General features: G+C 51.7%; 1 protein-coding gene across 1 annotated transcript in view; it reads right to left on the bottom strand.

The window, feature by feature from the left end:
* Positions 1-10,895, bottom strand: part of LOC108802671 (attractin-like protein 1) — a gene marked incomplete at its 5' end in the record, with an annotated part of 65,984 nt that overhangs the window by 12,042 nt on the left and 43,047 nt on the right. Inside the window, 2 exons of the mRNA XM_018574527.1 lie at positions 2,358-2,546; positions 4,905-5,123. Coding sequence (XP_018430029.1) covers positions 2,358-2,546; positions 4,905-5,123 — 408 coding nt within the window. The remainder of the gene's footprint in view (positions 1-2,357; positions 2,547-4,904; positions 5,124-10,895) is intronic.

Raw genomic sequence — 10,895 nt, 5'->3', positions numbered from 1 at the left:
TTACACAGGTAAGTGCAGAGGGGGCTCGGAGAGGTGCAAGGTGCAAGGCCACTAACACTAAGTTCATTTCGATATTTTTGTAAGAAAGTGAACATTCCCTTTAAGGAGATGAAACCATGCTACAATGTATTTCTAGTTGGATACATGTTTAATACAATATACAGCTGGGTGATATTGGGGTGTAATGAGCTTGTGAAACATCCGTCAGCATGTAAGTTCATTTTTCTTCATTTTTGTGGGATTGTGAACGTACCCTTCAAGAGCTGATAAAGGGGGCGGAGTTACAGCTTCCATTCTGCGTAGGCTTTAAAGGAGAACTATGAGGGGGGAAGGGGGGCTTTTCACTCACCTCATAGTCCTAGCTGACCTGTAACAATGAGACTGTCACAGGTCGGCTCAGTAGATCGGGAGGTGAGCGAACACATATCGGCGCTCGCTCACTTCTCTATCCTGTCACAGCTCTCTGCCGTGACAGGGGGAGGGGCTGGATTCCCCTCTCCCCGTCGGGATCCGCTCCGGCTGTGGCGTCTCAGTATACCGCGAGCTGCAGCTCCCTATATACTGAGCTTAGGGTGACGGGAGGACGCTAGTTTGTGTCCTCCCGTGACCCTAAGGAGAACTATGGGGCAAAGCCCTGACCCCATAGTTCTCCTTTAAGAGCAATCTATCGTTGAAATACGTTTGTATGTCGGTGTCGGACCTAACGCCGGTGTAGCTGTACCAGGGCCCGAGGCTTGAGGGGGCCGCAGTGAGATCTGGTTCTGGGTACTCCCAATTGGTGGAATGTGGGGCAGTGCAGGGTCCCTGGGGCTCGGGGAGGGGTGTCCAATGGGCTTCTGAGTGGGGTCCGACGGGTTCCCACTTGGCCTCCAGGCCGTGTCCCTTGTAACAGGCGGCAGGAAAACAGGAAACATTTTGCACCAAGACCCTTCCATCCTTAGGTCCGCCATTGGTATGTGTATTTGGGGGGCGGATACATTCACCACATGTTACTATTACAGACACCGGAAAATCTCGCGGTAAGTCTGATGAGTTGATCGTTTGCAGTCATGCATCTGCAAGGACTTGGAGGGTGGAGCTCTTCTGGAGCGCTGCGGGATAAGGGGAAGAAGGGGTTAATGTGCTTTAAATCTTTTCTTTTCTCCGGTATGAAAACGGCGTCCAATCCCGACAATAAAACCTCGCTGAGAGCTCGATCTGCGCCGCGGCGTGCGGACAGCCGGCAAATTTCATTAGGATTATTTAATAAAAAATCTGCATTTCTTCCATCAGACGGCACTGAATGAAAAGTGAATTAAACGCCGGCGCTTTTTGTTACGGCGGACGTGCAGGAACCGCGCGAATACAAATGCTCTCATTATTATGGATGGAGCCGAGCGCATCGCATTGTGCTCGGGGGAGGAAGACGGGCCGGCCTCAGCAAGGACGTGTCAGGGGGTTATCGGGGAGTAAATAGAATTGTAACGTGCGGCATTGTCCGAGGGGTTCGGCTACCGGCGACCTCCAGCGAGCGCTCTGCGCCATTCTGAAGAATACATTCTACAATCTGCTCATTCACAATAATCCCATTAACATCCCCACCAAGAGATGTCGCCCCGACACTCGCCTAGAGCCCCATTGTCCCCATTTGTTTGCCGAACGGGAAAGTTCCTCATCTGAGTGTAATCTCCGCCATTATCAGTGTCACACCACTGGCTGCCGAGAATCACATAATGTCCGAGTGTGGGAGGCCGGCCAAAGCATTGCAGACCACGTCCGTCCTTCATTAGCATGGCACGGTCACCCAACGTCCTCAAACTCCCTCTGTGCTTTGTCTGTGTGTGCCATGGCATTACCAATACATGATTAATATTGTATCTGACCTCCGTCCTCCCCTTCAGTCTTCCATCTGACCTCCGTCCTTCCCTTCAGTCTTCCATCTGACCTCCGTCCTTCCCTTCAGTCTTCCATCTGACCTCTGTCCTCCCCTTCAGTCTTCTATCTGACCTCCGTCCTCCCCTTCAGTCTGCTATCTGACCTCCGTCCTTCCCTTCAGTCTTCTATCTGACCTCCGTCCTTCCCTTCAGTCTTCTATCTGACCTCCGTCCTTCCCTTCAGTCTTCTATCTGACCTTCGTCCTCCCTTCAGCCTTGGCCGGTTGTACCGGCTCCTCTCCTCTGATGTCACTGCACTCTGGGAGCTTCTCACACTGTGCATTAGAAGCTGCAGCAGGTCAGTTAGAGGCCGCCTCATTTCCTGGCTGGAGGACATCGAACATCATCATCACTTTCCTCCCCACCCTGACTGTCCCTGGTCCCGCCCCTTTCATTCACCTTAGTGGTAGGAGACAACATGAGGGGCCCCTTTTGGGTACTTACGGGAGCAGGTGTTGGTCTGCCACTCCAGGCATTGGCCGTAAGGGAAGGAGATGATGTAAGCATTGGAGTCCACGCAGCGCCGGGTGTTGCTGCACCACATACACTCCATGCCGTTGCTGGTGCAGTTGGAGCAGGAGTTCCTCAGGGAGCAGGGCAGCTTGCAGGGCCGAGCGTTCTGATTGGGGCTGACTGCAAAGACAAGACAGAAGAAGCATCAGAACCAAACGCAGCCGCCGGGGACCCGCCAGAGAACCAGGGAAGGCAAAATATAAGCGGATTAAACTTTAATATTCAGTACACATTGAGATCTTCTATCCAGCAGCGTGTGCATCGTGCATCTCATCACATACTGCCGGTCCAATCATACAATGCCAGGACCAGCCGGGACCCTGGGCAGGGGGTATGCCAAGTCAGAGGCTCCCCTATAACCAGGTACGGGTCGCCGGTCACCTCTATAGAGCACTTACATGGAAATACAATTACGGGGCAGAAGCTGCGTGTGTGAGGCAACCGGCCGCCCGGATAATCCAGTTATCTCCACACACATTATACAGATATCATCATTATATCCTATAGAGGAGGCGGCTCACCGCGACCTTCACCTCTCTCCCTTCATTAGCTAATGGATCTGCGTTACTGCAGCCTCCATGTCTCCTGTTCACCGTGTCACTGATGGAGAAGCATGGATTCTTCTGTGTGGAACTGACAAGCTCTTTATTTTCTGGGGACACTATTGCTGAGCTCAACCACAAGGGGCTCCCAGTATCCGCTCACTACCTAGATCTACAACCCAGCTGTGCCCATTATGAGGAGCTCCCACCATCCCTGTGCTGAGTTCCCGGGTCTGTACCCCCGCTGTGCCCATTATGAGGGGCTCCCCCCATCCCTGTGCTGAGTTCCCGGGTCTGTACCCCCGCTGTGCCCATTATGAGGGGCTCCCCCCATCCCTGTGCTGAGTTCCCGGGTCTGTACCCCCGCTGTGCCCATTATGAGGGGCTCCCCCCATCCCTGTGCTGAGTTCCCGGGTCTGTACCCCCGCTGTGCCCATTATGAGGGGCTCCCCCCATCCCTGTGCTGAGTTCCCGGGTCTGTACCCCCGCTGTGCCCATTATGAGGGGCTCCCCCCATCCCTGTGCTGAGTTCCCGGGTCTGTACCCCCGCTGTGCCCATTATGAGGGGCTCCCCCCATCCCTGTGCTGAGTTCCCGGGTCTGTACCCCCGCTGTGCCCATTATGAGGGGCTCCCCCCATCCCTGTGCTGAGTTCCCGGGTCTGTACCCCCGCTGTGCCCATTATGAGGGGCTCCCCCCATCCCTGTGCTGAGTTCCCGGGTCTGTACCCCCGCTGTGCCCATTATGAGGGGCTCCCCCCATCCCTGTGCTGAGTTCCCGGGTCTGTACCCCCGCTGTGCCCATTATGAGGGGCTCCCCCCATCCCTGTGCTGAGTTCCCGGGTCTGTACCCCCGCTGTGCCCATTATGAGGGGCTCCCCCCATCCCTGTGCTGAGTTCCCGGGTCTGTACCCCCGCTGTGCCCATTATGAGGGGCTCCCCCCATCCCTGTGCTGAGTTCCCGGGTCTGTACCCCCGCTGTGCCCATTATGAGGGGCTCCCCCCATCCCTGTGCTGAGTTCCCGGGTCTGTACCCCCGCTGTGCCCATTATGAGGGGCTCCCCCCATCCCTGTGCTGAGTTCCCGGGTCTGTACACCCGCTGTGTTCACTAAATGGCGTAATCCACCTTACCAGAGCTCCGCCTCCCGTCCGCGATCACAGAATGTTCCGCTTCTAAAATTGGAACCTGTTTTTTTTTTTTCCCCTTTCCTGGGAGATTTCGGAGATAAACTTTACAGCGCGAGTAATGGACTTGTAGCCGATTTAATAACGCCCGCAGGGACGCAGAACGTAACAGGGGGTGAGCGACCCTGGAGGAGGAAGTACACAGCACGGTACAACAAGACAATTTACTGAACAACGCAGGAAGAAAAAAAAACACGGCGCAGGTGACGGGGGAGGGGACGCGATACGCAGCTGGGGAGATGGCCGCGCTCATTACGCGGATCGGTAAAGCCGTATCCGCCGCCGATACATCCAGCTCAGCTCTCCCGAGTCCTTTATAATGATGCAGGTAACAGGGAGAGACAATAACGGAGATTAGATGATGGTGGATGACACGGGAGGCAACGTGTAGTCTTATGCCTCCCTGATATGAAGGGTGATAATTGGGGAGCCGGCCATCCTCCCGGTCCTCTGTCTATGGGCTGCGCTACCAAAGGGGCACCAAAGGAATCTGAGACTATATAGGCTGCAATTGACCCCCCTCGCCCCACTGCAAGGGTAAGTTTTTAAATTCCCGGAGTTCTTCTTTAAAAGAAGACCTAAACTAAAGGCTGATCTAAGGTTTTGCATTATAGGCTCCGCTAGCAGTTCCTGCTGCTAAACGAGTTCCAGTGACTGTCTGGTACACCTCCGGAGCTGCAGAGAACAGCACCACCCTACCGACGGAATAAAGAGGTTACAGATTATCAGGATATCCTCTGCGTCACACCTACCAACTGGCTTCTCACACACCAGGCCTTCCGTCATGGCCGTGCACGGGTTGGCCTTCAGTCCCGCCACCTCGGCCCTCGCCAAATAAGCGCAGAAGCCGGAGTCGCTCGGCTCCCCCGGAAGCCACTGGAGGGTGGTGTTGGTGAACGGGCACATGTCCTCCCAGCCCCAGTACGACACGTTGATCTTCCGTAGACCCACCCAGGGCGACAGCTTCTGCAATAAGAAGACACAAAGATTACACTCGGCTGGTAACATTTCATAGGACAGCTTCTCGACCCGTGTACCCCGGGGAAGGCCCCCCGAAAGGCCTCGGGGAACCTCCGCCGGGAAGAATCATCCCCTGCAGTTCACACAACATTACTGTGATGAAGTTGTAGAACATTCTAAATATAAGAATGGATAGTACGGCACGGCCGGCATATGTGACACCCCCGAGCAGATGATTCTTTGTACAACATTGTCAGTAATAATCCTGAAATTAATTAAATACTAATAACAGAAAAGAAATGCAGATGGTAAAAATGGTGGTGTCCCCCGAACATAGGAGGTCAGTGTAGAAGAGCCCCGTTTTCTGGTGGTCAGGGTAGGTAGGAGATCAACTTAATACCACTCACGAAACCCCTTACGATTTCAGGAGGAGCTCCTAACATCTTCAGTAGGAACCCCTTATGGCCTCAAAAGAAACAACTTTAGGAGGAACCCCTAACAACCTCCATAGGAACCCCTGAAAACTTCAGTAGGAACCCCTAACGAGTTCAGGAGGAACCTCTAAGAAACTCAGGAGGAATTCCTAACAACTTCATTAGGAACCCTTAAGAACTCCAGGAGGAACCCCTTATGGCCTCAAAAGAAACAACTTTAGGAGGAACCCCTAACAACATCCATAGGAACCCCTGAAAACTTCAGTAGGAACCCCTAACGAGTTCAGGAGGAACCCCTTATGGCCTCAAAAGAAACAACTTTAGGAGGAACCCCTAACAACATCCATAGGAACCCCTGAAAACTTCAGTAGGAACCCCTAACGAGTTCAGGAGGAACCGATAACAACCACCAAAGAAACCCCTAAAAACCTCAGTAGGAACCCCTAACGAGTTCAGGAGGAACCCCTTATGGCCTCAAAAGAAACAACTTTAGGAGGAACCTCTAACAACACCAGGCAGAACCCCTAAAGTTCAGGAGGAACCGCTTTCAACCTCCATAGAAACCCCTAAAAACTTTAGTAGGAACCCTTAACGAGTTCAGGGGGAACTATAACAACTTCAAGAGAAACCCCTAACAAGTTCAGGAGGAACCTCTAAGAAATTTAGGAGGAATTCCTAGCAACTTCATTAGGAACCCTTAAGAACTCCAGAAGAAACCCCTTATGGCCTCAAAAGAAACAACTTTAGGAGGAACCCCTAAAAACTACAGTAGGAACCCCTAACGAGTTCAGGTGGAACCCTTAGCGACTTTAGAAGAAAGCTCTACGAAACTCGGGAGGTACTCCTAACAACCTCAGCGGGAATCCCAAAAAACTTCTGGAGGAACCTCGAGAACTTTGGCTGAAAAAGGCCTCAGTAGGTTGCTGATCCAGGGAATATCCAATTTCAAGTTCTGCTGGGACACTGAAGAGTCCAGATAATTCCTTTATTAGGTGAAATGATCGCACCGATTTGCCCAGAGCAACATTCGAAGCCGGCAAAACGGTCAGAAATGAAATATCCCCCCAAAAAACATTGGACCATCATTTCTGTATTCCATCATTTGGAGGTTTAATAAAGAAGGTCCCTAACCAGCCGATTTCTGTCCATCTAGTGGGTGCCGCGACTGCTTCTAGAGAGTGCGCCCACATTACAGCATGAGACCCCATAAATCCTAGTCACACAGATGATTGGTTCGCTCTCCGGCCTCACAAGGTCCCATTGGCCTAAAAAAATGGAGCTTAGCTCTTAAATTTAGTGCCCCTCCCCCTCCGGCAGCTGCAAAGGAACATTTTAAATCCTCGGCTCAATAATGTATATTTACACTCAGACGTGTTTTAGGAGCGCCGAGCCGGATTAACATAAAGAAAAAAAGACTTTCCGTTGCCCAAAAGCGTTTGTTTTATCCGCCGCGTCATAAAACCTCGGCGCGGCGCTCTGTGCATTGTGCTGACCTTGTACGCGGCGTCGGATGAACAGAATTTTTTTTTATGTGAAACATAAAATGTGCCCTGACTGAGCCGTGAGAGGAGTGGATGGAGAGCACTTCACCGGGATTATAACCGTTTTATGGCGTGCCCGTATGCTGAACCGCCGAGTTTTAACCCCGTAGAGGACCATGCGCGTCGTCTTTTCATTTCCAGTATTCTAAAATCTCCAAAAACTACCCGACTCTGACCCCGAGACCTTGTCTATGCCCCATGTGCACCTCTAAGTAGTGAGGAAAGCATTATAGTAAAACTCCATCCAAAACTCTTATTTTAGGACCTGACTAGAATGGAGATAAGAAAGAGAACCTTTCATAGGTTTTTTTTTTTTAGAGGTGCACCGAAATGGAAATTTTAATCAGAGCCCTCAGAGACACGCAGAGCCCTCAGAGACGCACAGAATCCTCAGAGACACGCAGAGTCCTCAATCTCTTTTTCTATATCCCCTGTTATCAATGAATAGGAATCCTCTATGCAGAGAGTTCCTGTTCATTGATAACATGAGAACATTGTATGTTTACTATAACTACAACTATGAATGAACAGGAAGTGATGTAGATGTGATGTAGATCACTTCCCATTCATTCATAATTGAGGATATAGGAACCATACTCTGTCCTCAATTATGTACAGACACTCAGCGATCACATGACTTGTACCCGCTCTCCTCTCGCCTGTCACAGGAGGCTGAGCAAGCGGTGCAGGGAGAGCTCAGCCTCCTGTGACAGCGCAGCCCCTCAACCCCCCAACACACACACACAACGCTCTGCCGGACTGTGATAGGAGGCTGAGCTGTGTGGGAGGAGACGCTGGAAGCTCACAACGCTCTCCTCCCGCAGCGCTCAGCCGGCTATCACAGTTTCTCCCCTCCCCGCCGGGACACAGAGCAGCGTATTTGGACCCATGAAATGTGTTGTATTTCTTGCATATTGTAACATTTCTATTGTGAGCACAACCTGTTGGCGCTCTATAGAACCTGAACAATAATATTGATCATTTGGTCTTCTATCCGAACTTACATCGGAATAAAATTGTATCTGGTCTTGTACTTGTGATGAGGAGCTTCAACCTCTTATTACAAACCAAGGGAATTGTGGGGATTGTTTTTGTGTTTAGGAGCCGCCAGAATCCAGGCACCCGGCATAACCACCACTGCAGTCAGAAGGTAATACCAGTAGGCCATTCGCAGAGTTCCAGCACTACTTATCCATCCCTCCAGTAAAATCCTGGCAGGGGTTGCTGTTTGTTTTCCTGGTGGAGTCTGTTCATTTCCTGTCATGGAGAGCACACAGGAAGTAAAGAAGATATATTCCCTAAAGGGACACCAACAGCAATGAAAACCTGCCAGAGGTTCCAACCCTTCCCTGCTCCATGTGAAACTAACTGTTCTTTCAGCTCTGGGACCAGCGGGCCGATATGAGATAATTCACCGTTGCTGGTCCATGATTGGATTATGGGGCCTCACTGAGCTCGGGGCTCTCTACAATGTAAGTGAACACACGCGTCGCAGCGCCGAGGTTCCCGCGTTCCATGTCTCTGGTCTTCATACGCTGTTCCAGTGAGCAGAGTGCCACTCTAAGTCACTCCGATGACACTTTTACCTGCCGCTCTGATCTCTGCGTTCGTTCCCGCCACCTTCCTTCCTCCTTCCCACTGATCCGGATCATTCATCTCCATCACAGATTGGGGCCGCGGCTAATGAAGTCCATTTGTTGTAAAGTGGCGGTCGTGGCTCTCGCTCCCCATTGCCGGGGCCTCAGCTGCGGCTCACAAGCGGACAGAGGCCAAGAGAGCGCGCGTCCAGATTACGGCGGCAGATGAGACCGATGAATAATTTACGGTGACGAGCAGAGCCAGAGATACGGCGCCATTAATAGAGAATTCCCTCCCACCCGCGATTCTTCCTCAGACAGACGAATGGTTTTATAGCGGCACGCCGGACACTGACCCCCCAACCCGCCTGGCAGCCGTATATTGGATCCTCCACCACAAAACGCTCCGGCTCCTCGGCTGGATAATCTGGAGGGCCCCCAGAACTCCGTTCATATGTCTTCAGATCTTCCTGAGAACTCAAGCCGACTGATTTGTTAAAGGAGAACTATGAGGGGGGGGGAGGGGGTGCTTTTCACTCACCTCATAGTTCTAGCCGACCTGTGACAATGAGACTGTCACAGGTCGGCTCAGTAGATCGGGAGGTGAGGGAACACATACCGGCGTTCGCTCACCTCTCGATCCTGTCACGGCAGAGATTCCCCCCTCCCTGCTCTGATCCTCCAGCGCTGACTTGTGGAACGGACGGGGGAGGGGGCGGGTACAGCTGCCTCTAGATAGGAGGAGCCAGCTGTCACTCACGCAGCTGGGCGGATCCAGACATAATTGTCGGGATCCGCTCCGGCTGCGGCGTCTCAGTATACCGCGAGCTGTAGCTCCCTATACTATATACTGAGCTTCGGGTCACAGGAGGAGGTTAGTATATGTCCTCCTGTGACCCTTAGGAGAACTATGGGGAAAAGCCCTGACCCCCCATAGTTCTCCTTTAATCAAGAGCCCCATCCCAACCATTGGAGGGGTCAGTAGCCTTCCCTTAGTGGAGTATGAAGCTGCTGCTGGCCATGTGGGGCCGTCAGATGACATTTTCCCCCGGGGTCCCCACAGGTGTCATCATTTTTATTATATTGCGCAATATTGTTCTTCATTAAACATTATCGGATTTATAGGAGAAGGTCGCCGCGCCCGGCTTTCCGCTCTGACCTTTTATTCATTTCAGACCTTCGCAGTGCGGTTTTACAAGCCCGGTGCATGAAAAGGATATTATCTGACTTACAATGTTATTTATTGAACAAATCGCCCCCCTGGGACCCCAGAAACACGCGTCACATTGTATCCTTTCCCTTTCTCTGGTCTTCTATAGTCCGTCCTCCTCACCGGCTGCGGCGTCTCAATATACCGCGAGCTGTAGCTCCCTATATACTGAGCTTAAGGTGACGGGAGGACGCTAGTTTGTGTCCTCCCGTGACCCTGAGGAGAACTATGGGGGAAAAGACCTGACCCCATAGTTCTCCTTTAAAGCTGAACTCCGGGCAGATACAAAGAGACACAATTCAATGCAGCTCTGTAGCCATTAATACCTCATTACGTATATTTTCCAAATACCACTACCTGAGATTGACCTGGCGTCAGCTTCATGGCGTCCTTGTACAGCAGAGCTCGGACTGGGAGATGGAGAAGCAGCACGAGGGGTCAATCAGTAGTCCTCCAGTGCTCATGTGCAGACAAGGAACATGCTGATACGAGGAGAGAGCAGGGTGCCAGGGAGGTGAGCTCAGACTGCTGCTTCTCAGTTCACAGGATGGGGGGTGGAGAGGTCCTGCAAGCGTCACTGAACTTCTGCGGGGGAAAAATCAGGTTCCTTCCCTGCCAGACAGTGCCGTACTGTGTAAATCTCAGGACAGGATGGGTAGAAATACAAGTCATTTGACAAGAAGAACAGCTCAGATATTTCTATTATATCTGTGAAATCGGCTCTTTTCAGCTTTCGGCTTCCACATAGAAGTGATTTGTGCTGGAAAGCGGCCCGATCACTACGACACACTTGCCAGTCCCCATGTGATAGCGATCAATATTAAATTTTAGGGGTTTTCAAGGTAAACTTCCGGCCTATAATGTGCATTCTAATATGTGTGCAAAAAAAACTAGAAAAGGAATAAAATCCTAATGTCAGTCCTGGCAGCTGATCAGGTACTATTCCTATAGGAGAGCCCTGAGACCCCTGCCCCCCTCCCCCCCCCCCACTCCCAGCCGTTTCCCCTAGCCGGTGACTCTT

The sequence above is a fragment of the Nanorana parkeri genome, unplaced genomic scaffold (assembly GCF_000935625.1).
Source record: "Nanorana parkeri isolate BGI_ZX_2015 unplaced genomic scaffold, ASM93562v1 scaffold3021, whole genome shotgun sequence".
Taxonomy (NCBI): Eukaryota; Metazoa; Chordata; class Amphibia; order Anura; family Dicroglossidae; genus Nanorana; species Nanorana parkeri.
The sequence above is the reverse complement of the archived record's forward strand: the minus strand, read 5'-3'. Positions and strand labels throughout refer to the sequence as shown.